Source organism: Rhinatrema bivittatum, chromosome 8 (assembly GCF_901001135.1).
Source record: "Rhinatrema bivittatum chromosome 8, aRhiBiv1.1, whole genome shotgun sequence".
NCBI lineage: Eukaryota > Metazoa > Chordata > Amphibia > Gymnophiona > Rhinatrematidae > Rhinatrema > Rhinatrema bivittatum.
Genome location: NC_042622.1, coordinates 46,206,636 through 46,234,268, shown reverse-complemented (window position 1 = coordinate 46,234,268; position 27,633 = coordinate 46,206,636). Strand labels below are relative to the sequence as shown.

The 27,633-nt window shown below is 41.1% G+C and overlaps 1 protein-coding gene across 1 annotated transcript in view; it reads right to left on the bottom strand.

Moving 5' to 3' along the window:
• KIAA1755 (KIAA1755 ortholog) overlaps window positions 1–27,633 on the bottom strand; it is a 129,309-nt gene that overhangs the window by 65,421 nt on the left and 36,255 nt on the right. Inside the window, exons 4-11 of the mRNA XM_029612330.1 lie at window positions 22,113–22,307; window positions 21,608–21,731; window positions 18,302–18,395; window positions 15,745–15,831; window positions 12,232–12,348; window positions 10,618–10,716; window positions 9,402–9,550; window positions 3,444–3,582 (exon numbers count right to left, since the gene is read on the bottom strand). Of these exons, the coding sequence (XP_029468190.1) occupies window positions 3,444–3,582; window positions 9,402–9,550; window positions 10,618–10,716; window positions 12,232–12,348; window positions 15,745–15,831; window positions 18,302–18,395; window positions 21,608–21,731; window positions 22,113–22,307 (1,004 nt within the window). The remainder of the gene's footprint in view (window positions 1–3,443; window positions 3,583–9,401; window positions 9,551–10,617; window positions 10,717–12,231; window positions 12,349–15,744; window positions 15,832–18,301; window positions 18,396–21,607; window positions 21,732–22,112; window positions 22,308–27,633) is intronic.

Genomic DNA, 27,633 nt, shown 5'->3' with positions numbered 1-27,633 from the left:
GTAAAATAGTTTAAGTATTGACTAATGCAGCAAACAGAATCATATATAACAAAATCTAATAGGTGCAGCTTAGATCATATAAAATATCCTACACAAACCCAGCAATCATCCTTATCTATCCAAAAGAACCCGTACCTCTTTTCAAAATTAACACAATCAAGCCTGTACCCCATTAATACTTCTTCATCCTTCTCCAGAGCGAGCAACATCGTAGGCAGTGTACACTTTTCATTAAAATATCTTTTGATTTCACGTGAACCTTGTAGGCAATGATACTTTTTATCCTACCAGTAAAACAGAGATGCTATCATACTTGAGCTATCAAGACTACATCTGAAGATAGGAACTTTGAAAGCTCAAATATTACAATAATTTCTGTTTGGACAAAAGAATATCACAACCTACAAATATTCCAGTTTTCTTCAGGACTAATACAGCTCCCAGGCTTCAGCACTTCAATATTGCTATAATATAGGAAGCATGGGAGAGTCTATATTTGGTGAGTAAGACAGTGACATACCCCAGTGATCCCATTTGTGGCCAGAATAAAACACATAAACTAGGAAGAGGTCATTTTGAAATGAAGCCTAAAATGTTAGGAACTTGCCATATATTTATCCTACTTTCTGCAGGGAAGGTGGTTTAGGAGATTCCTGTGTGTTTCTGTGTCCATGTCCCCTAATAGCTTTTGTTTTTCTTGTCTTGTCTACACCAAATGTTCAGGATACATCTGGTGGCCCAAGAGGATCCTGATAAGGTTGTTATTGTTATTGGGTTTTTTTTTTAATCCAGCTATACTTGCATGTTCTTGGAAGTAAGTTCCAGGTGCTCTGCATGGAACTTCTTATTTACATTTTAATTCATTTTCTCTGCACCATTACACAGTCCACAGAGGTCTACAATTAGCAATAACTGGGCATTAATGAAAGCTCATTCTTCGGTGTTGGGTGCCAGTGTGTATTTTAGTCTGCACTTCAGAAACATACATCTAATCATGTCAGAGTTGTGCGACCATGCACAATAGCTAGCACTACTTATAACCAGAGTCCCTTGCCTCCCACAATTGTACAGGTCCCTGAAGGAACCACACAATCAGCTGGTTGCCGCATAATTGAGAACCTGCCACAGAATCAACATGAATGCACAGGAAGGTTTGAGAGGGTGAGATTGTAGCAGATGAAGGAAGAGACACTCTACTCCCTAATCCAGTCTCTTTCCTTCTGTTATTGCCCTCCACCTGCCTCCCCCTTCTCATGTCCCGAAGATGGAGTTGGATAGACAGAAAAAAGTCAGAATGTTTGATCTCTCAAAAATCACTTAAATCAAGCCAAATATTCCTGGATGCAGTGATGTCTCCTTAGAAGAATTTAATCTTTATACATAGATTCTTGCGCCTGTATATGTGACCAATCATACACCATTTACAAAGACCTGGATGTGTTTTAGGAAGTCTGCAACTACTGGTGTCCCACAGCTGGCAGAGAGGGCATTAATTTCAGTTCATAGAAGCCTTGATGACTGGGACTACTGCTGACAAGTTTCAAACTTATGCAGATTCTACCCCTTTTTGTATCCAATATATATGCACATATCATTCTATGAAATTAGCAGCATGACAAACTGCTGATGCTGAGGGCATTTTTAGCATACAGAAGCTTGCATACTTGGAAAGATGACAAGGACCTTCTCAAGAAAATATAAAGAAGATAGTTACACTATTTCAATTCCAAACAAAAGTAACATTTCACATTTAAAACTTTATAATATATGTCAACTTGAAAATTAATTTATTTTTTTTACCTGGTAATTTTTTTATTTGTATATAGTTTAAATATTGTTTAAAAACAATGTGGATGATTTTCAATAAAAAACTGATTTTTATTTTGCATAGTCCAAAGTGTGAATCATAATGCAAAAATATGATAATTTGACACATAATGGCTGCAGAATTTTTAAAAATCTGCCACAAAATTTGATCTCTTTTGCCAGAAAATCTTGAAAAATCTGCCACAGGAAACCAGGGGGCTCTGCTTATAACCAGTGCTCCTTAGGCTGCTGCAGTTGTGCAGCCCTGGGAAAAAACCACATAATTAACTTGTTGACACATAATTGACAACCTGCTCTGCAATCCACATTCCATCTGAGGAAAGGCACAGGGTACCTGCCTTCAGCCTCAGCTTTCTCTCTGCTCCTGCCCTGGCCCCTCCCCTCCAAACAGCCTGCAGGCAACAGGAATGGGGGAGAGGCTGAGGATGGGGCAGATAAAAGAGATACTCTGTGTCCTAATTCAGTCCCTCTTCTGCTATTATCCCCCTAATTTTTTCGTGAAGGGAAGGGTGAAGTTGGAGTGGACAGAAAAGCAGTAAAAATGTTTGATCCCTCAATGTCCTTTAGAAGAATTTCATCTTTATACAAAGGTTCCTGCACCTGCATATCTGGCCAACCAGCTACAAAGACTTGGATGTGTTTTGGAAACCTGCAACGGCTGGTGTCCTACAGCTGGCAGAGAGGGCATTTCAATTATGGAGGCCTTGATGGTTGGCACTCTTGCTAACAAGTTAGAAAAACTTGTGTTACTTCCAACCCCTTTTTGTATCTGTTACTATGTGCCCAAATTATGCACACATATTTTTCTGTATAATTAACAGCATGACAAGCTGCTGGTGCTGAGGGCATTTTCAGCATATAAAACCTCATAGAAAAACAAGGCCTTTCTCAAGAAAATATAAAAAAGGATCATCGTACTATTTCAATTCAAAACGAATGTGACATTTTACAGTTACAAGTTTGTAACACATATCAAAACTTGATAAATTGTTGATTTTTGTACTTGATGCATTGTTTATTTGAATATAATTTAAATATTGTTTAAAAACAATGTGAATGATTTTCAATTAAAAAACTGACTTTTTTTGCACAGTCAGAGGTGTGAATCTTTATGCAAAATTATGCAAACGTGCCACATAACTGCCACAGACTCTTGAAAAATCTGCCACAGGAAACTGGGGGCTCTGCTTATAACAGTTTTTGTTAAGAAAAAAAGATGATTTTTATCACCTTATGGGGGGCTTCTAGGGAACAAAGAGGGATGAAGTGGCACGTCTTTGTAGCTGGTTGGCCAGATATGCAGGTGCAGGAACCTTTGTATAAATTCTTGACCTTGGGCAAGTCACTTTACCCTCCATTGCCTCAGGTTCAAAACTTAGATTGTAAGCCCTCTTGGGATAGGGAAATACCTACAGTACATGAATGTAAACCAATATGATATCTCAGAGCCAATGTCGGTATTTAAAAATAATAAATAAATAAAATAAAATAAATAAGTCATTTGCCTAAGGTCTCAGAAAGTCAATGGAAGAGGTAGGATTGGCCCACAGTTCTGGGGAATATTATTAGGCCATTCCTCTCCCCAGAGGTATTTATACCCAAAAATATATCCTGACCTTGCTGAATTCACTTTCCAGTTCTCTCATTTTCAAGAGTGACTCCAGCTGCTCCAGGCTCTTGTTTGACTTTGTTACTAATGCATGGACTTTCTCCTCCATCTGGTTATACAGGGCCACAGCTGAATCCACAGCATCCCTGAAAACAAGAAAGAGACTGCTTGAAAGCAAGCTTCAATAGTTTTCTCTTACTGGACGGTACAGTCGGAAACCCCAGCAACTGAAAACTGCTGAAGGGACATCACTGCTGCAGGATACCAAACCATGTTAACCTCGCACTGAAGCATATGAAAGCAGATTCCCCTCCTGGAGGGAGACAACAGAAGAAGGCCCATTTTTCATCAATTGACTGGCGCTGTTTCTCATAGGTTGATCCATTTGGTGGTCTTCTACAAAACTGCCTGTCCAATCTATGGATACACATGTGCGCACTGTCTGCATTCCGGGGATGAAGCTGGGGGAGGGGATTTGACTTATGCATATACAGCACCCCCAGGCTTCTACCATAAGGAAAAGAGGTAGAAACTTCCAGCGCCGGGAGATCTGATGGATGCGTATTCATTTTGAGAGTGACAATTAGGGTCACAAGGGGGAAGACCTTGTCCAGAGGATCAAAAGAGAGGCAGGCATGAGTACGGCTCTCCCAGCTCCTGGAAGAGAAAAGGTACCTGCTTTTCTTTTCATCCAAGAGGGGTTTACTCTAAGGACCTGCATGGCAAAAACAGTGGTTTCATTTAGCAATTTTTTTGTGTCATTTCATGTGCTTACTTTCAGCTTCCTTGCATTAATCCCAGTGCCCAGAGAGGGGCAGGATCAATCTCCCCAGTTGTCCCTTCCTCAAATAAAAATGGCACTCCTGCCCCTCTTTAGACAATGGGATTAATTCTAGCGAGCTGCAGGGGGAACGCAAGGTGGAACGGGGAGGACTGGAGGGGAGAAGGTTTGAGAGAAAGCCCCGGGGGCTTTTCTAAAAAATCGGATAACGCAGGGATTTAATTTAAAATGATGGCTAGATGTAAATTCAAAATGTTTGATTTTGGCATTTAAAATGTTGAGGAAAAATGGTTCACCTCATTTGGAAAATAGTCTAAAATGGTATGAAACAACAAGAAATTGATTGTCACATCCAGGGGCAGTAATCTGCGAGATAAGCTGGTACATGCACATTCCATCAATAGAACATCAATAGAGCAATCTGGACATTATAAATGTGGTCAGTGTGCCCATTGTAGTAACACCATAGAAGGACAAGTGTGGGAACATCCCATAACTAATTATAAGTTATACCGAAGGTGGTTCACTAATTGTGAATCCTCCCATGTTGTTTATGCCATTACCTGCCCGTGCCCCCTAATGTACATCAGTAGAACTACACGTTGTATGAAAACGAGGTTAAATGAACATAAATCCTGAATCAATACAGAATCTATTAAAGCCCCTATAGTATCTCATTGTCTACAATTTCATCATACATTTAGTAATCTAAAATGGACAATAATAGATCAGGTACAAGAGTCACCGAGGGGAGGTGATTGAGTTTCCTTGTTGAATCGACGGGAGGTGTTTTGGATATTCACCTTGAACACTCAGGCTCCACAGGGACTTAATGAAGAACTGGACTGGAATTCATTAATTTAAATTACGTCACCATGGCGCAGCACGTCTAGTAAGTGATTGGCTGGTTTTGAACATAGGGGAGAGTCATTTAAATCCCCCCGCTAAGCCCGAAACAGCAGTGAGCGTTTGGAGAGCGGAAGATATTACGCCGGTAAAGATGATGGAATAATGTGAAGCATAATGGCTCAGATATTTTGAAAAAAATTGTTGATTATAATTTAGAGTGTTGGGGAAGAATACCTTCAAGGAAGTTAACATTGGTCCAGAAAGACGCCAGTGGCAGTTTTACACGACGCAGGATTCTTGGGAAACCACAGTCTGATGACGGTTCAAAAAGATGCCATAGTAGAAAATTTCAGCTTAAGATAAGTAATTCCGACTATTCATTAATATAGTGGACATCCCCTAAGGAAAGATCTGTCACGGTCAGAAACGAGGCCTTGTCGGGTGGATGACAAATTGTACAGGTTATAAGTCGGTATTGCGTTGGTGGCATGGACATTAAACAATGATAGTATTTTTGAATATAAATAAGATCATCTCACACTCTAATAAATCATCATATATGATTTTAAAATTCACAGCGCACATTTCATTCACATAAAAAAAGTTTCTTCAAGGTTGGAGGTGGAAAGTTCATGATTAAAAAATAATCATAGCATTACAAGCCAGTTATGCATTGAAAGTTTATGAAACATTCCACTTCCTCCTTCAAAAATCTTTTAGTAAATTGATCGTATTAAGTGTTTCTCATTAATTAGAGACTATTCTGCCCTTTTAAAAAAATAAAAAATAAATATTTTAGAGGAATTCATCGGACATTTTTCATGAATGTAAAATTGTGCGCATATGTACATGCGTATAGCATATATGCATATGTTATAAAATCGCCGCGTCCATGTTTGTGTGCCGGCAAACTTGCTTACACGTGCTCCCACGCGCAGGTCTTAAAATTCATCTTTAAGAGTTCTATTAATTAAATTAACGTATGTTAGCATTCATGTAAATGTTAATGGACAGTAAACACCTAGAACTAATGTGCAATATGGTTAATGCACTTGCAGTAAACAAGAAGTGTGTTAAATAGCACAATATTTAATGCAAGTGTGTTAACCAAATAACTTATTCCAAAGGGTAGTTAATTTTTGCATTATCATATGTTAATTTACACATCCCAGCATGTTTTACATCATTGTTATTATGATACTATGGTATTAATATGGCTATTAAAATGGGAGGATATTTCTCAAAGCCATTTACTCATGCAAAAGGCTTTTTAAAATTTGCCCTCACCCACGTGCAGTCAAGCTTATGTACACAGTGCCCCTACATGTGTAACTTTACCTGTACTGCCCTGCACTATGCTGCTTCTTGCCCATGAAGAGCAGGCATTCCCAGGGGCAGAGCTGGCACTTACACAAGTCCAAAAGTAAGCTTGTCATTTTTCTTGGAAATAATAGCTGCACAACTTTGCAGGCGTAAATGTGTGCCGGGAGTTTTCCCTGGGATAATTTTCAAAGGCAAAGTACATCTATATTTGTGTAAAGTTCAGAGGTAAAAATTAGCTGCAGACTTTGCACCAGGGCAAGCAATTAACAAGCTACCCTCTAAAATCAGGAGTTAACACTTGTTAAGTCACCAGTTTTGATATGACTTGGTAAACAGATCCCCTAAGAGCCACTTGTGTCCATTCATTCAATTAGAGAATACCACCTCCTAATGAATAGATGTGAAAAGCCTCAGTCTATTTGATCTTGTTTAAGTTATTTTTATACAGGATATCACAGTAAAACAAACATTATTTATGATGTAGCCCTGGTTGAAGGAACGTTGATTGACAAAGCTTACCGTGGGAGCAAAGAACCTGGAGACTTAAACCTGTGTATTCTCGGTCATTGTAGGAAATGATTTATAGCCAACTATGAAGTCAGTCATGCTGATATAAGCTAGTCTTGGGGGGGGAAAAATCCTCACCTTACTTTTTCAGTAACACTTAAGAGTTGGCAAAGGAAAGAAACTGAGGAGAGAGTATCAGATAGCAGGATTCATTATTCTACTCACATACTTTCCGGCTAGGCAAATAATCCTCTGAGGATTCAAGAAACCTCAGACAAAACACATGCACAAAAACCCCCCCCCCAAAAAACAAGATGAGACTAGAACTCGAAAAGTAACAGGTGGAGAAACTTTCCACAGACTATTGCTAGCTTAGCTCCAGGGCTGGCACATGCTTTTATGCACAGCCAGGTGTGTCTCACAGATGGTCACTATTTGCAGGTTATCAAAGGGCTTAGAAAGTGTTCAATCCATAAGGAGGGTAATTTTCAAAGGCAGGTCCATGAGCAGAATAGTGTTTTACCTGCGGAAAAGGCCTTTTACACAACTGCCTGCCCGATATGCAGATAAGCTTACACATGTATGTCCTGGTCATACGCAAGTTTACCTGGATTGAGTGGAGACATCCCTGAGGGGCAGACGGGGAGGAGTTTAAAATTCTGTGCATACTTTTACATTTTCAGACATATGAGCTTAAATTTTCCCAATAAATTTCTGTGCACATAACAGCAAGTTTTATTGTACGCAGGGTAGATTCGGTGACATTAAGTCTGCTTTGAAAATTGATGCAGCTTACATGTGCTTAGGCGATCTAATTTAGAGAGCCTGCCATTAAATTATCTCATGGGGGCAATTTCCAAAACTCCTGCACTGCCATTAAATTATCTCATGGGGGCAATTTTCAAAACTCCTGCACTCGGGCCGTCGGCTACCAATATTCAAAATGACGCAGATAGCCTTTGCCCTTACAATGTCACAGGGGCTACTGGTGCCATTGGTCGGCCCCTGTCACATGGTAGGAGCACAAGATGGCGCCGGCCGTCCATTGCTCCTACCATGTGACAGGGGCCGACCAATGGCACCAGTAGGTCAAAGGCTATCGGCGCCATTTTGAATACCGGCAGCCAATGGCATGAGTGCAGTAGATGGCTCCTGGACCCCCACTGACCACCAGGGAGTTTTGGCAAGTCTTGGGGGGGGGGGGGGTCAGGAGGGTACAGGGATGTAGTTAATTAAATTTTAGCCGGGATACGAATAAGAATGGAACGCATGAATGGATCGGGCCCCCCCTTTCCGAATGCAACGTATCTGCCCCCCCCCCCCCCACGAATACGAATACCAAATGTAACGTATGCGGTCCCTCTGCACATCCCTAGTCTGCCCACCATTACCATCCCAATTTTTAAAAATAATTTTTCTAAATTGCCATGCATAGAATTTTTTCAATCTTTTATATTAATGACTCTTAAAACTCATTGCGTATCTTAATCACTCATGCAAAGGGCGCCGGATCTCATTGTAGGAATTTTCATAAATTACAAAGACCACCATTCTGGATTGATAAAACCGCTAATCCAATGCGGTCCGTATTTCAGAAGTTCTAACTTCCTGCTTTGGGGAACTGGTCGATACTTATCCACCAGATTCTTCTTCTCTATGGGCATCAAAAATCTCTTTTTACCAGAGTTCTTCACCAAACATCTAGAGTTTCACCCAATGTGGATGAGTATTGACCGGTTCCCTGAAGCAGGAAGTTGGAACTTCTGAAATGCAGATCGCATTAGATTAGTGGTTTGATCAATCTGGACTGGTGGTCTTCATAATCTATGAAAATTCTACAATGAGTGATTAAGATAAGTAATGAATTTTAAGACTCACTAATATAAAAAAAAATTGAAAAAAAATTCTTTGGATTACAATTTAGAAAAATTATTTTAAAAAACTAGGATGGTAATGGTGGGCAGACCGATGATTATAAATGTTAAGGCAGCAACAATGGTTGCAGTTGAGCTTGCAGCAGTGCATATTGCCTGCTAAATAGTAAATATGATGGTCTTGCCAATATATAAATCATATACTATTGTGTCAACTTTTACAATTTGGAAGGATGTATTACTATTGACATAATCAAAAAGCCCATTTCTCTGGGTAAAGCAGCATTTTCCCTGCATAAAGGGCTTTCATTTTCCCCTCATATTAATTTAACACCATCTGAAAGCTCTGAGGGCTACATGGGGGAGAAAATTAAAAAAAAAAAAAAAGGTATATTTTCATTCTGAAGCAGAATCATGGAACACACAGGAGGGGGAAAGTGAAAACGGATCATTTTTTACTTATTAAGAGACTGTCTCATAATGGGAGAGTGGTGGGCAATCTGCAGTCACCTTTTTCGTCCTCTATAGAATTATCCAGGGGTTTTTTTCTCTCTCTTTTTTTTTTTTAACCAATCACCACACAAAATATGGATAACAATGAGCCTAACTTTAACACTTATTCTCTTCGCACCTAACATCTTCTGAGAAAGTGAGGTGATAGGCTTCCTTCCTCAGTCTGGCTAAGGTAGCTCCTCCCTCTCTTTGCAAGCTGACCAATCGAGCGTCGTTAAGGACAGTCTTCATCATGCCACGGTACTTGTTGATGCGTTCATCTACCTCCTGGAAGACGATAAAATGATCATTATTTCCATTCTTATACTCCAGAACTGAACTTCACGTGTTTCTCTAACAAAACAACCTGTGTCATGCAACCTTTGAGTGGCTTCTGCATTACAATTTGGCAGATGCAAAGAATGGGAAAAAGTCTTTTTTGAATAAAGGCTATAAACAAGTTGCCAAGGTCACACAAAAAAAACCTTAGTTCTTCAGGGTCCTAACCTATTACTTGAACCATTAACTAACTACTCTCTTTCCCAATCACAGGTTCGAAATTAGTTCTCAGAGTATTTTGCAATTTAGAAACAAATGGGATAAAAATTCTAAATTACTACATTAATGGCTGATCTTTACAAAAGCTACCAAAAGGAATAAATAATGGGACTTTTCTGGGTCCACCAGCTTTCTTTCTCCTGCTCTCTTGAGCTTCCAGCTCAACTGAAAATTGCCCCGACTGGGGCTATAGCCTTTATTCCCCCATTCTTCACCCGCTAAAATCCAGTCCTTGCGACGGTCTTTAGTAGGGAGCCATAGACCCTGGGTCTCTGCATAGCCCACTATATGTGCACTCCGAATCTCACTCACAGGTGTTGCATTTGTGCGAAGACTAGGATTCCCCAAGCCAGCCAGGAAGGACAATCTAGTTAATATTACCCAATCACAGTTGGGTAAACAGAGGGAAAAGAAGATAAAGCCAGTTGCACAAGTGTTAGTTGCAAAGAAGAGTCTTGAGCTCTGGTCCCAGGAAATCTCCTGACTCATAATGCCCTGCTTTAACCACTAGACCACATACACTTCCTCTGTATGATGATATAGTCAGAGCAGATCAGAAAGTCACTGTTTCACGTTTCATAACTGTACAGTAACAGTATACTAGGAAATTCAGGATGGCCACTTCCTGCTCTGAAGTCGTTAGTCAACGTTCAATCTGTTGTCAGCTCCTGATAGAATCATCCTGAGGTTTGCATTTCACTGCAGTGACGTATTGTTGGAAAGACACTTGCACCTGATTTTATATGGCACGCTATACCTTTCCAACTCCAAGGGTATTGCTCTCTAATACTTGGTACCTGTACAGCTTCCAGAAGGTTGTCTTGTTCCAGTTCATGAATAGAGCTTTGCAGTAATTCTGAGGCCCTCGTCAAGTCAGCTATGAAGGGATCCAACTTCTGAACAAGAGATACCATATCTTGCATCAGTTTTGGAAAGACTGACATGCAGTGACATGCAATATAGAGAAAAAAAATGAAGCAAGAACAGAGAAGACAGATACAAAAAAAACGTTAAGGGGCATGATAAAAATAGAGCACATGCAGATTAGTGCAGCATTGTGTGGTCTTGTCTGGTAGGGTTTGAACTGTTCTTAAATAAAATCTATTGACCTCTGAGGAAAAGAAAGCAACAGGGTCCCAGAAGCTAGGCGATGAATCCAACTGCAGCACAGAAATAAGGGGGACGCACTAGGAAACCTTTCACCACAACATGATACGATGTGTGGTGTTCCATCCATTGTCTTTGAGCAATATCATTTAACTGAAGGAGAATGAGGTGGTGGGGAGCACTGAGAAAAGGCACTTAGACAGAGCTTGTCAATAGGGGTATGAATGAGAAAATCTTTAATTTTATTTTTTATTTGCCATTTTTAAATTTTCATTTCATTTCTTCGTTTTAGCATGTTCTAAAACCTTGTAGGGTGCTAACAAAATGGCATGAAATGACACAAAATGAACAGGTCATGGGTATTTTACATGTCACTTTAAACAACTGCACAACATCCCTAATTATGAGCCCTGAAGAAAGTCAGTTAAGAACTGAAACAGTTATAGTCTATAAGACTTTGCTCTTTTCAGATGTTTAATTAGACTTTGCATTGAGTAGAATGCCTGGGGAATTTGTTCTTGTATTTTCATGGATTCTTGGGGACAACACAGGTTTTTCCTGTGATTTTTGGAATCTGTGTGCTACTTTTATTTATTTATCAGTAAAAAAAAAGTTTCTATTTATTTATTGGATTTCTCTCCTGCCTCGCATTGTAGCATTGTAACAATCTCAGCATTTCTAGTTCCACACAAAGACATAACACTCAATATACTTACAAATAAATCAACTCACTAGAGAACTAATAACAACATACAAATAAACAATCATACATAACAAAAAACAAAAAGGAAAATATATTATTCAGAAGCCAATTCCATTAACTACCATCCCACTGTTAAAACAACATCCCTTCTAAACCTACTCTAAACCAGAACTCCCATACCACATCTGGGATGGTAGTCGGAGTGCTTCTCATAATTAAAACAATATCCCCTCCAATCCTACCCAACAACCCCAAGAAACATCCTACCCCAGGGCAATCCCAACTTCTAAACCACCATCTTAGCGGCACAACCAACATCTCCCCTCCATTGCTTAGTCAAAATAGAAAATTATTACCTTCTACCAGTCCACCCATTAATTCCATAAAAACAGCCAGCTCACCATAGGTCTAATGATCTTGACTGATAGTCAGCTATCAATCCTACTTCTGTTGGAAGATTATTCTATAGCCGTAGTGCACTTTAGCTAAAAGCTAGTTGCCGAGTGGCTAACCTTCTTTGTTTGCTCTTCACTATTTGTTGGAAGCTCTTAAGAATGAGGACAAACATATCAAAAAAGCCAAAGGCCTTGATAATAGACACCTGGCAGAACTGAACCCACTCGCTGTGGCAGTAGGGAAAGGTACCACCCAGGTCCCAAGTCAACTGACTATTTTCGATATATCGATTCAAAGCCTTCAGCGAGGTCAGTACCTCCACCTAGAAGAGGAAAACAATAGTGCTGCATTAAATCACTTCTCTAGGAAGGTAAGAAATCACCTGTAGTGATGAAAAAGCATTTACGTTCAGTATACAACTCTTGATTTTCAAATCCCTAGGGACTATTACACAAAGGACTCACAGCAAAATACTGTATGTTCACCTATAGACGAGACATAAGATAACAGATATAAAGAGGAGTTGAATTAGCACTAACTGACCCCTTTGTATTTCTGTATGTAATCAGAGAGCTCCATATTCAGATGGTTTGCCCTGAAGTTTGTACATAGTCAGATAAACTGTGAATTTTAAAGTTCTCTGACTGACTCCAGCTTATTTGGTTAAGTTGTTATCCAGACAAAAACTTATCCAGATAATCTGGAGGTGATCTGGGGGTGTCCAACTTACTTGGATAAAGCCGATATTCATTCAGCGTTATCTGTCTAAGTTATCCAGGTAAGTCTGTGAGTGCTGAGCAGAAGCCCTAAGGTTATCTGGATAAACTTATCTGGATACTTTTGATTTGTTTGGGTGCATTCAGCACTGCAGCCATACAACTGAATCTCTGGTTCAAGTTATCCAAATAATTTACCCAGACTGCCCGTGGCTGAATATGGACCTCGTAATGTTTACAAACTCATAAACATCAGAATGAACCTCATGTTAATTGAGGCTCCACTACGATTATTTTTAAATATCTATGTGTTTGTTATCAAAAAGCAATACATGTACAAAGAGTTCTTAACTGGCATGCTAGACTGGTAGTTAAACAGTAGATCACTCTAGAAATAAAATGGGTGAAGAGATGAGGTTGGCTCCTGTCTCCTTGGGTGAATACAAAAATAGATAAATATACCAAAATAGCGCATCCTTTTATAGGCCCCATATAAAGACACATCGATCCCCTCCCCATTAACTCCATTATGGGATGATCCGGACTTTCCAGCTCAATTTAAACCATAGTACTTCTCTAAGTGGAAAAGCCTGAACATTGTTAGGGTAGGACAAATGGTCAATGGAGGAATATTATTAACAATGCCTCAGTTATCTAGTCTAGGAGGACAGGAAACGATTCCTATAGTTCAATATCTACAGCTTAAAGGTATCTTGACTAAACCTTCTGTCAAAACGTATAATAGTAGAAAGCCCACTCCTTTTGAGAATATGATACTTAATCTCTTTCAGAATAAAGCACTAATCTCCAGATTATATCAAGTGCTTCAGACTTCAGAATCAGATGTCCTTAAGGAAATAAAATTAAAATGGAGAGAGTATACGGGACAAGGTATTTCAAAAGGAGATTGAGGAAAAATCTGTCCTTATTTAAAAAAAGGAACTTCCATCTCTGTCACTGTACAGGAATCTGGGTTTAAGATTCTATACTTTTGGTTCTACACGCCAGGAAGGTTAAAAAAGATGGGCCTTCTTGACTGGGATGATAGTTGGTGAGAATGTGGAGAGAGAGGGACATTTTTTCATAGATGGTGGACATGCCCTAAACTTACAACATATTGGGCAGAAATCTTCTCTTGGCTACATCACGTTATGATGGTGACTCTCCCTTTAGATCCTGGGGTTATTCTTTTAGGAAAACCTTATGGGGATTTTTGCTCTGCTCATAGAAAGGGTGTAAGTTTAATAAATTATTTTTTAGTAGGTGCTAGATGCAATGTAGCATGTCACCAGAAGTTGAACTCACCTCCATCTGTAAGTGCATAGTTTCATTTGTTTTGGCAAACCTATGATATGGAGGTCATTACCTTCCAACTCTGGGATTTTTATCAGGGTGTTCCTAAAGTCTGGGCTCCTTTTTTGATATGGATATGGTGACTTCATTTGATTTACATTTATTCTTTTGCCAGAGCCTTTGAATATATGCTTGGGAATAGGAGAAGATAATTAGTTAAGATGATAAAATTAGCTGTTCTCTGCTTCTTAGTAATCTGCTGGATATATTGTTCTGTGTTAGCTCCTTAATAAAGTTAAAATAATAATAATAATAATAATGGGCACATGGATAGGAGACAGAACAGTTTTTTTTTATGGAGTCACATAAGTTACTGCAACCAAACTGTTTACTTGGTCATTTAATAAACTCCAATAAACTACAGATAGGATGAAAACATTGCATGAATCATAACTGATATAGAGGCCAATGTACTAAAGCGCATTAACATTGACTTTTAACATGCACTGATTAGCTGACATTAATGGCCTATGAATATGACATGCAAATGAACTCTGCATTAATTTACTAGCATTAAAGTTACCACATTACGTTTTTGCAATAACGTCTCCTTTAACTACATCTCCCTGAGGTACAGTTGTTTTTGCATTAATGGGTATGTTTTAAACATATTGGTTTTCTATGCGCTACCGGCAATGCGATGTTTTGCATAGTTTTTGAAACTCATTACCTCAGGTGTCTTCCCTTAAAACTCTTGTAAGCTATTTAAGCTACATTAGCACTGTTAACATGCATATTAGATTGCGTGTGTTAACGCTTGCAACAACGTGATCAAACTTTAAGGACACCGACCTCTCAGAATGAAATGCAGAAATGGTAAGATAAAATCGGGGGACTCAACGAACCCCAAATCTATTTTTCTTCAAAATTAAATGAAAAGCAGTGGAGTTCTAACTTTTCAGCACACGACTGCTGAATTAACACTAACTGAACCCCTTTGTATGTCTATATGTAAGAGATAAAGCAAAGGTGCTTGAAACCAGCACTTTGATTTTCATGTTGGCAAAAGTCCATTCTGCGGGCTTTGTAAATTTTGCAAGACGGTTTTTTTTAGTTTGTACAGTTTTGAAAAAAACTCTTGCTCCACGATGACTAGTCTCATCCTGGAGAAATTCTCTACGGTTGCTCATATTTTCAAGAGGTCCTTGACCCAATGACTAAAGCTTCACTCGTTTAGCTATGATGCCTCAATGTGAGGGTTGCAGGCTTGCTCTAGCACTCCTTAGAAATGAATCTATTTCGTCCCCAGCTATGAATGTTTGCAAACCTTTAACCTGAAGCCACGGGGCTATAGCAAAGGAAATGGCTTTTTTATTTATTTATTTATTTATTTATAGATTTTTTCTATACCGGGGTACGTAAATAACATCACCTCGGTTTACATACAAACAGTAATTCAGCATTGCGCTTTACAATATAACATGGTTATGGTTTACAGTATAACATTTAATTCTTAGCTTAGCTAATAGGAAATCCCAGCCAATTTACCTAATTGCTTCTTATTTCATCCCCTTATTGCTTCACCATGACGTACACATTAATCTTTGGGCAGGAAGCTGACTAATAATTGTGATCATTTTGTATTAATACAACTGTAACCAGAAATTGTTACACAGTGCAGTGAAAAAATTGCTCAAGGGCTGGCCCACCTGTATTCCAGGTGACTTCTCTACGGAAGCGGCAGCCTCCTTCTCTACCAGTATCAGCAGACTGTGAATGCAGCCAGGAGAAGACACCTGAGAATGATAACAAAGTACATTCGATCCATCTCCTTGACGGTAGTGCTGAGGTCTGAAACTGTACTGGCCCAGGAGAAAACTGGAGTCTTTGTATAAAGGAAGAAGGAACCCGTGTGGCCTCAAAAACTTCTCTCTTAATGCAAAGCACTTTCAGACTGGTACATCATTTATAATGCTATTAAATAACTGAACAATAGGATACCACATACAGATCTTTAACTAAAGTAATCATAGATATTACTGTGAAATGCAGCTATTCACTTTTGCCTGAATAACAAAAAATCAAACATGGCTTCCCTTATAGCTTTATGCAGTTTATAAAGTACTTTTAATGTGTTTCTTTTAAATAAACAGGTTTTTTTTTTTCAAATTTCTCCTTTCTGTAATGCTCATATAAACACAGACAAACACACTCCTATATTAATTACTGAAGCTTACTACCTGAGAGGTTTATCCTGTGTTGTGCCTATGGGAAGAACACTTAATGAATCAGGCAGTAAGGTCGCCGCTTCCTAGCCCCTGATCTCCCATTTCCTTTTTCATTCTTTTTGTGGAATAAAATGTAAAATTTCAGAATCATTTTGCTTATCAGAACAAAGTATTTGTGCTCCTACATGAAAAGGTCACTGAATCAGGGTGGCATGATGATGATATTTCATGAAACATGCAGTCATCAAGTTGGATAGGATGGCGGGTGGGGCAGGAGGGCAGTTGTCTGCACCCTGTGGGCAAGTGTGCAGGTTCCGGACGTGCAGGGAATTCTCATCCAGTTGGGGTTGGGGAGTAGAGCTGAGTGAAAGACTCAAAATGTTGGGGGGAAAGGATAGAGTGGAACACAGTTTTGTGTCTGGGTGACTGTATGGGTGAAATGTTATGTAGATTTTTTTTCACTTCAGATGCTTTCTTCTTTTACATTTTTAAAGTAGCTTCTATCACGTGATATTGAAATTCATTGCATAACCTTTTTCTCTATTATGATAATCCCGAAGTTGTTTCACCATCTGATTTTGGAATACAATTTTTATTATGTTTCTTCATGACCACTTTGTTCCTTTAGTTAATTCCTGCAGGTTTCATTAGAGACTGCAGGGGGTGCTCTGGTGACACTTTTCCCACATATGCCATCCGTTAAAGAAATCTGTAATGAACTTCCCAAGTAAACGTTTTCTTGTGGGGTTAACTGAGGGAAGAGAATGACACGATTGTCCTCACATGATATGTCCAAGGTAATATTTAGAGTGATTTGTGGATCTGGGGCGACTACCCAGAGACTTCAGGATGGAATCCTGAATTAGTAATTGACTCAAGATCAGTGGGATTAAGAGTTTACTCCCATTCTGTGTCTGTGGGGGGAAAAGGCTTGGTATGTATGCCCCTCCTGTACCACCCACAACACTGGAGATAGTGCTTTGCTTTGCTGGCCAGGGTTAATTTTATGTCATATTCACAGAAAACAATTTCGTCAAATAGATTCATTCTCTACTGCAGTTATCACTAAAGCCATGCGCAGGGTCATTTGCAAAACTCTTCCCTAGGTAAAATGCTTTACCTGCAGAAATGGGATTTTAATAAAATGCCCACCCAATGGGGCAGATTTTAAAAGGGTTACACGCGTAAATGATCCTGCGCGCGCCGAGCCTATTTTGTATAGGCCCGGCGACGTGTGCAAAGCCCCGGGACGTGCATATGTCCTGGCACTTTGTGAAAGAGGTGGGATGGGGGCGGGGCGCCGGCAAAGTGGCCATTTGCCGCTGTGCCGGGGGATCATGCGCCGGCAGTTGGCCGGCGCACACAAGTTAAGCAGGCATAACTTACAAAATAAAGGTAGGGGAGGGGAAGGTGGGGGGGGGGGGGGGGGCCAAAGGAAAGTTCCCTCCGAGGCCGCTCTAATTTCGGAGTGGCCTCGGAGGGAACGGGGAAAGCCATCGGGGCTCCCCTAGGGCTCGTCATGCACAAGGTGCACTAGTGTGCACCCCCTTGCGCGCGCCGACCCTGGATTTTATAACATGCGCGGCTGCGCGCGCATGTTATAAAATCGGGCGTACATTTGTGCGCGCCGGGTAGCGCACACAAATGTAGGCCGCCCGCGTAGGTTTTAAAATCTGCCCCTATATGTGGGTAAAACCGCGAGGGTATTTTTACCTGCAGTAGGGGGAGGTGTTCCTGGGGAGGGGTGGGGGCAGGAAGTATAGCCCTTCCAAGCATTCTTTCCAGTTTTCTCAGAAGAATGAATCTGCACAAATTAGCAGGCACACGTGTGTGTGGGGAGATTTTTTTCTGGGTTAATTTTCAAAGGGAATGTGCGATGTATGACTTTCGCTTTGAAAACTAGTGTAAAGACAGCGGGTAGACTGTGTACCAGTGCGGGTAGTTTTAAAATTACCCCCCGAAGCTTCCCCCTTTCTCTGGTTACCTGTAACAGAGTCTCCCTCTCATCTCCACAGACAGAGAAGCCCCTTTTTCTTACCTGGATAATTTGCAATGCTGAGTAGAGAGTGGGAGAGGGCAGCTGTTTCCTGGCATCTACAACAATGATCAGACCCATGTCTCGGACTTCCTTCCTGTGGGAGGAAATAAAAACTTCCAGCCTAATTCTACATTAAAGAACAGTGTTGACACTGAAGGCTTCGGTGTTTGGGAATCCCTAGCAATAAAGAATAGGAGGTAAGAGGACCCCTCTGTTCCTTCGTTAGTGTTTCACAAAGCAATGTGCCGTCTCGCACAAGATTGTGAGGTCACCGCTGAGTATTCTTCTTCCACATTCTCCCTTTCATAAATCGACTACAGAGCTATGGATGGACCTGGGCTGTAAGAGTCTGTGACCATTTTTCGTGATGTCACCTTTTCATTATGTCACTTTAAGTGCAATTTTCAGAAGCCATTTATGGGGGCAGATGCCTTAGGTACCCACGGAAACTGCCAGCCTGAAAACTGCCCATTCCCTTACCCAGGTTAAAAGGGCGCAAAGGGATCAACAACGCTTCCACTTTTACACGATTAAGGAGTAGGCGTACTCGGAGGGGGGTTGGGGAGAGGGGTATGTGTAGGTCCAGGGAGAGAACGTCTGTCTAGGGCAAAGTTCAACGAGAAAGAAAGCTCATACTTTCTCTTTGAAAACTGATGCGAAGAGTTCAGGTAAGCAGTACCTGTGGACTTTACATCAACGTGGTCGGTCCCCTTTCTAGCTACTTCTGACTTCAGCACTATAATAATCAGACAAAGATGACCCTGACTCCTTAGGACTAGTAATGCTATTCTCATGCTCTGCTCTTCTGAATGTGGTAATAAATTCTTGCCATTCTTCAGCTGGGCACCCACTCACCTCTAGGTAAGGGATGTCATAGAACAGCTCTACACCTACGAACAGTAAGAGGCAAGATGTCACTTTTCTTTCTGATCACTGGCGATATTAGCTAGGGATATTAATTTGCTTTCAATAAATGCAAAAATTGCAACAAATGAGGCCATTTTTGGTTTGTTCCAAATGGAGCGAACCAAAAAGAGCTTCTGACAAAAATACTCAAAAAGTTTTGAGTATTTTCATAATTTGTTGCATTTAAAAGAATTTAAAAAAAAAAGGGCCTCTGGTGGCTCGGTGCTGAGGCCTAGCCCCGTGGCCTGCTTGGCGTGGGTCATGGCTAGGTCCTTGTCAAGTGCTGGAGAGCTCTCACCCTATCTCAATTGTAACCCCCTTCCTGGATCCAGTAGCGAAATGGGCAGGAGCAATATCCAGTTAATCCCACTCAGGTCCTGGCACTTAAAAAATGGTGTATGCCATCTGGAGACAGTGCTGAAGTAACATCACTTTGGTACCTTCCTCTGGTGCAGCTGGCACCATTTTGTTGTACAGCCACTACACCTCACAACAAAATGGTGCTGGCGGCACTGGAGGAAGGCACTGAAAAGCCATAACTTTAGCACTGACTCCAGGTGAACAGAGCCATTTCTAAGTTCTGGGACCTGGACGGGAGTGACTGAACATTGCTCTTGCTTGTTTTGCCACTGGATCCAGAAAGGGGCTAAGATAAAGCCAGGGTGGGAGCTCTCCAGCACTTGACAAGGACCTGCCCCGGCCTTCTCCAGGAAGACCCCAGTACTATGCCCAGTCCGGGGCCTTCTCCGGGAAGACCCCAGTACTAAGCCCAGTTTTCTACCCCATGCCTGGCCCAGCGCAATCTTTTGGCCTGTGAAGGCCAGCTAGAGCAGCCGGAGACTCGGGTTTGTTTGTTTTTTTTAGTGGTTTTCTTTTCTTTTTTTAAATGAAGCAAATAAAAATGAAGAGGTCAATGGTCAAAAGCCATTTAGATGGATAACTGAAAACGTATCTGTGTAAATGGCAAAACCAGCATATTAAGACTTACGCACCTATATTCTAACCGGATAACTAGTTATGCAGTTTAGAATTTAGGCGTATAAAATGGGTGCATTCTGGGGACTGTCTAGTGGAATTTCGGGGAGGAGCAGCGTTAGCTAGCGGGCCGATACAGTACAGTGCACTCAGACGGAGCGCACTGTTAACCCTCTATTGGACGTGTGTTTGACGCGCTAGCGTTACCCTTTATTCAGTAAGGGGCCGAAAACGCGCGTCCAACCCCCCGAACCTAATAGCGCCCACAACATGCAAATGCATGTTGATGGCCCTATTAGGTTATTTCCACGCGATTCAGAAAACAAAATGTGCAGCCAAGCCGCACATTTTGCTTTCAGAAATTAGCGCCTACCCAAAGGTAGGCGCTAATTTCTTCGGGCACCGGGAAAGTGCACAGAAAAGTAGTAAAAACTGCTTTTCTGTGTACCCTCCGACTTAATATCATGGCGATATTAAGTCGGAGGTCCCGAAAGTAAAAAAAGTTAAAAAATAAAAATAAAAAAAATATTTGAAGTCGGCCCGCGGCTGACGAGTCAAAAACCGGATGCTCAATTTTGCCGGCGGGCTCGAGAACCGATGCCGGCAAAATTGAGCGTCGGCTGTCAAACCCACTGAGAGCCGCCGCTCCGGTCCAAAAGGAGGCGCTAGGGACGCGCTAGTCCTTTTGCCTGTTTTTACCGCCGGGCCTAATTTGCATAGTGAATCGTGCGCACAGGAAACATTAAGAAAGCAGGGTTTATAAAGCAGTGTGACTGTGCCACTGAATATACCCAGCTAGTTAGCTAAATGAGTTTATCCGGCCAGCTAGCAAAGCGGCTGATTAGTGCCCTCGAACAAAAAAAATAAATAAAAAATGAAAAAATGAACCAAACTGAAAATTTTGGAACTGCACATCCCTAATGCTGGCTTAGTAGGGATGCATGGCTGGTTAAACCTGGCCTCTGTATCAGAGATACCTTATAATTTTTGAATTCATGTTTGTAGTTTTCCCTTGTTTTAATGGATTACCACATGAGGTCATCAGTTTCTGATAAAGCTTGTCTATCTCCAGAATCAACCACGCCTCGTGAGGGAAAGTGTATGAACTGCACAATTGCATAGATACAGACCTTAGCACTTTTCCTGTCATTTGCAGTTTCAGTGGCCTGGCTATCAGGCACTTAGGGTACAGAACGAGGGTCACGAGCATTAACTGCAGCAAGGAAGGTTTCAAACGTAATGAACAGACTAACGGGATGAGAATCCTTTTCATACTGAACCTGTTGGAAGGTGTGGCACTGCCTTGTCCTCTCTAATATGTTTATAAAGAAAACCTTTCAGCTGAAAAGGCTGAATTCTACAGTCACAGTATCTTACGACTGGATGCTGCTCATCCCGCTGGAAGGCTGCACCCTTTCCTCTTACCTGGGCATACAGCAGAGGTAGAGAAGGAGCTCAGCCACCTCCCTGTCTGTGCACCAGGGAGCTTCCCAAGTACTGCTGTCTGTGGTTAGTTGGATAAAAGGCCGCCCAAGTTTGTCTCTGCTGCCTAAGGGTAAAAAAAAAAACCATTGCAGTCAAGTTTGGTTTATAACTTAAGTGACACATAAAAAATATTCCTGCTCCGTGGTGGGAATCATGAATGGTACGGCCTCACAGTGATTTCTCATTCTCTTTCTTTGACCTCTTGTTTTCCTTCGATCAGGATGGGGATCCTGTTCTAAATTGTGTTATATAAGCAACCCAAAATCTCCTTGTCCCATTTTTTTTTCCTTTCCACCTCTCTCTTTTGGGGGGGGCCTGTCTGCATTCCATTCTCCAATCTGGAGAAATCTGAGAATCCTACTGAATATTCCCTAATCCCTTCAATATTTCACCCAACAGAGCTATACCTAGAGAAAGTCTGTGGTTTCCTCCTCTCCTCGCTTACCTGGCAAGCAGGCTATCCCTGAGTAGAACAGCTTTGGACTAAGATCCTGGCATAGGATTGGCTTCTCCAGCACGGGTTCCGCATGAACAGGTTCTCTGATTGGTGCTCCCACAACAGATATCCACAGCCCTTTCTTGGAAGGCACTTTTTGGACAGAGGCGACTTCAAGGGGAGTGGCATTAGTCTGCTCCGTACCTGTGCAGAAAAAAAGAGAACAGGAAGACTCTGATAGAGAAGAACCAAAGGACTATAGTGAAGACCCTGAGAACTTCCTCCCACCAGCAGTAATGAAAGTGGAGATCGAGCGTGGTTTTCCATGTCATTAGAAACACAAGATGGTGGCAAGGCCCCGTGGGGCATTTTCTTGCTTTGATTTTGTATTTATGGGTCATGGTCTCATGTGTTTTTGACAGGGATTTTTCACAGGTGTGGTATGAAAGGCCTGCATAACAGCTCTCCTCATTTACGATTTTCATAGCCAGGAAAACACAATTTCAGGGCAGATACACCTTCTCTTGATGCAGCTAAGAGTCCAGGCGCTGTTCCATGACCCGTGCTTTTAGCCCCACTGTGGGCGGGGGATTTTCAGACGTGACTCACGTGGTGTAATCGTTATATACACACATAAATGGCTTTGAAAACTGCCCTCTTTGCAAGTGATTTTGTAATTGCCCTCACTGGTATGAAGGCTGTGAGTACCTTTTACTCACAGATTTTACAGTAATTTTCAAACATAAGCTAGGCTTGACTTTTCCTTTGAAAACCAGCCCATAAAAAGCTACCTATACACATTTGCACCTACAGTATTATTGTGAGCGGAGGATAAAACTTTAACAAGTACATGCGCAACCCTATATGGTCATTTGTAGGCATGAGCACATTATAAAAATATGCCTATCTGCACATATGTGTGCTTCTGATTTTAATCAGTTAAACAAGGAAATGTTATTCACATATTTTCCTTAGCACTTGTCGGCTTTTACATGCGCAAATCAGCACATTTTGTAACATGCACCCTTGAAGGAAATTACCAGTTTGACCAATTAGTCCACCAGTTTGCCCAGTCTATCTCTAGGTCATCAAGACGCCTCTGGTTATTCAGCCTGCAACTATTTGGCTATAAACACATTTATTCTGATCTACATCTGATAAATAGCAGAAGTAAAAATGGGCTGGTAACAGCCGTAGACTCGCTGCGTTTGCAGGTTATAAAATCACAACTTATGCGCATAAATGTTGGCCCCCAACCTTGAATGCTCCTAACCCACCCCTTTTCTACACCAGAAAATGTATTCATGCGCCAATACTTGCACATGTAAGTACTATAAAACAGCACTAGCGCGAATATGTGCTATTTGCGTGCACTCCTGCTATTTTGTGCGCGCGCTTCTCTTTTAAAATCCACCTTTAAGCTTTTTCAGGAAAAAATGCACGCAGGCATTTGAGAAGTCAAGAGCATGCATGTAAGGGCAAACTGCTCCCCCAGGAACGCCTCTGCTCATGCAGGGAAACTTAAATACTTACAGACCCTAGAAGGTGAATTTTCAAAACTTGTGTTCCCTGTCAAAACACATGAGACCATAACCCATAAATACAAAATCAAAGCAAGAAAATGCACCAAGGGGCCTTGCCACCATCTTGTGTTTCTAATGACATGGAAAACCACGCTCAATCTCCACTTTCATTACTGCCGGTGGGAGGAAGTTCTCAGGGTTTTCACTATAGTCCTTTGGTTCTTTTAGCTGCATTTAGGAGAGGCGTTCTCGAGGACAGGATGAGAAAATAAGGCACGAAGAATAAGGAGGTAATTGGACTTTACTCACACAAATGGACTTTTGAAAATGGCTACTTTTACGCCCACAACCCCTTTGCAATTCACTGAATTTCAAAAAAAGTGTGTGCGTGTAAAAATGAGCGGTTATGCGAGTAAAACAGCAAATACGCAAGTATATGGTATTTTAGAAACCTCAACATACCAGCATAAAGGTCTGCGAGTCAGTCTGCACATGTGAACAAGGGGTAGGCTGGGGCATTCTGGGGAGAGGCCAACATTTGCACGACTACGTTGCTATTTTATAAGCAATTTATACATATACATTTGACAGCTTACTCACATGTATTAATTCTTGCTCTATATCTGATCATAAGACTCTTAGAAGTGAAATACTGTCTGGGTGGGGTCTGGGTGACCTGCTGCAGGTGGACTGGGAGGACTGGTAGACTAATTGGTAAAACTGGTAATGTCTTTGCTACCCACATGTTAGAACATCTTCCGACTTACTTGTGTAAAAGCTGACTTATATGGATTCAATCCATTTAATTTACGCATGTTAAATCTACTCATGTACCATTTTAAAATATAGATGTAAAAATACGCAGGTGTATTAATGGTGCTCCCTTATCCAGCTAAATTCTGATTTATCTGGCTAAGTGCAGCTTTGCTTTACTTATCCAGCTAAATTCCAAGTTATCTGACTAAATAGCAGTATTTATCCAGATATCTAATTTAATCAAATAAGTAGGGCTTTTTAGGATGATCCTGTTAAGTAATGGCTTTTGCTGTCACTTAGCCGGATAAATTGGTAACTATACGGATAAGTTCTGCTACTTAGGCCGGATAACTTGGAATTTGTCGAGAACAGCGTAAAAATGTATTTGTTCATTTTTTTACATGTGCACGCATGTTCCCGCGTACATGTATATCGTAAACATGCAGGTTATAAAATACCGGAGCAGTTTTGCGCATGCGTATATGGGTGCGCGCGCACGTTTTAAAGTTAACTTCCATGTACATAAGTTTACCTGCATATAGAGTGAGCTGTTTTACAAACTACAGTTTCCATGGGTAAAGCACCATTTTACCCATAAAGATGGCTTTGAAAATTGCCTCCTTAGTACATATGATGTACTTGCCAGTTTAAAGCACAAGGAGAAATCTGTACATCTATTTGTACATCTGATGTACTGGCAAGTACATCAGATGTACAAGTAAATTCCCTAAAACACGCAGTCGTCAAACTCCTGATCAAAAAAACCATCTCTTGACCCTAAAGACCCGGCCAACTACCATCCCATCTCAAATCTCCCCCTCATCGCCAAAATCATGGAAAAGGTGGTGAACACCCAGCTTATGGACTATCTTGAAGACAACAACAATCTTCACTCCTCACAATTTGGCTTCTGTAAGAACCTGAGCACAGAAACCCTTCTACTATCGCTCACCGATGCCCTCCTCACTGGCCTTGACCACGGTCATAGCTTTCTCATTGCCTCCCTTGACATCTCTGCAACCTTTGCTACGATTAGCCACAACCTCCTCATTTTCCGCTTGGCTGACATCAGTATCTCTGGCATAGCCCTACTCTGGTTCAAATCCTACCTGGCTAACAGACATTTCTCTGTTAAACTTGGCAACTTAGAATCCACACACTTCACCTCACCTAAGGAGTGCCCCAAGGCTCCTCCCTATCATCCACCCTTTTCAACATCTACCTCCTGCCCCTCTGCCATCTTCTATCTGACCTTGGCCTCAACTTCTACATCTATGCAGATGATGTACAAATCATCATCCCTATCCGTGAATCATTATCTACAACACTAATTTTCTGGGAGAAATGCCTTGTATCCATAAACTTACTACTCACCTCCCTACAACTTGCCCTCAATTCCTCAAAAACTGAGCTTCTCCTCATCCACAACCACCAAACCCTTAAGTTCTCTCCTCCCAATGACCCACAGCCACCTCCCTCACTTCACAGCCTCCTGTACAAACCTTGGCGTTCTAATTGATCCACATCTAAACCTAAAAAAAACACATTAACTCCATCCTAAAAGAAGGCTTTTACAAGCTCAATGTTATAAAAAAGCTCAAGCCACTCCTCCACACACACGATCTCAGAACCGTCATCCAATCCACCCTATCATCCAAGCTGGATTACTGCAATTCCTTGTACCTTGGCCTTCCCTACTCCACCATCAAACCCCTCCAAATACTACGGAATGCCACTGCAAGGATAATCATGAATGCACGCAAATCAGACCACATAACTCCCATCCTCAAAGACCTCCACTGGCTCCCCATCCCATCACGCATCCTATTCAAAACTCTCACTATCATACACAAATCCATCCACATAAATAATTCCTCTTGGCTCAGCGAACCGTTCCTATCCACACAATCCACCCGCCCCACTAGAGCAAATCTCAAAGGCACCCTATAAGTCCCATCCCTCAAGAAGGCCCGACTCACAGCAACAAAGGACCGTGCTCTCTCAATTGCTGGCCCAACTCACTGGAATGCCCTACCCACAAACCTCCACCTGGAGCCTTGCCATACTAAATTCAGGAAAATGCTAAAGACTTGGCTCTTCCACCAGGCATTTCCAGACTAACTCCACGTACCTCTCTCACCCTCTTCTCCTGCTTCTCTGTTATCCTTGACTCGCTCCAAGTAATTTGCATCATGTAAATATGTTACCTCTCGAGTTATTGTTACTTCTCTAGTTCAATTTTCAGGCTCCCCCTAGAGCCTCCTGCCCTTGAGTTTCTACTGTTGTCCCTCTCCCATCCCTGTTCATTGTATTTTCCACCTACTGTTGAGATGTAAACCGATATGATGTGCATTCTAATGTCGGTATAGAAAAGCTGTTAAATAAATAAATAAATGAAAAAGAGCAAGGCCCAGATCTGAGACTGAAATTTGTTTACTTTTTCCTCAGCTTTCTTCTTTTATCTCCTTAGGAGCTGAAAAGAGCAGTTCACTGGAAGAACTATTTTCAAAAAGACACTTGTGCATGTATTCAGTGATTTAACTATGTAAACTGACTGAAAACTGATCTCACTCAATAGGGTTCAAGGATGCGCGTGTACTTTTAGTTGCATTCAGGAGAGGCGTTTCCGAAGAAGGATGAGAGAATAATACACGAAGAATAAGGAGGCAATTGGACTTTACTCACGCAAATGGACTTTTGAAAATTGCTACTTTTACGCCCATAACCCCTTTGCAATTCACTTAATTTCAAAAAGTTTTGTGCATGTAAGTGGGCTTTTGAAAATTGCTATAAGATATGCTACTTTTATGTGCGTAACTCCATTGAAAATTCACTCCTGTTTGTTTAAGTCTTAGCGCTTTATTTTCTTCGCAAAATCTCCCTGCGCAAAATGCAGGTGCAAAAGTCCGCAGGCAAAAAAATATTTAAAAGGGAAAGCGTGCACATACTTTCCCTTTGAAACTTGGCGTAAAGTCCGCGGTTAAAAAGTAATTAACAAGACGTTTTCCCCAATGCAGACAGTCTGAAAATTTTTCACATTGAAGCTGACTTACTGTTTAGAATCTTTTATTCTGAAAAATCACATTAGATCTAATTTGTCAAGGGTTTTCTCCCTACGCACTGGGTGGGGAGAAAAACCCCTTGATAAAATAGTCCCTTTGTACTTAATAGTATCAAGGATTGGCCCTCTTGTGCCAGACAAACATGCTAGCTTAGTAGTTTCTCATAGCCAGTTCATAATAGAGTTTTTC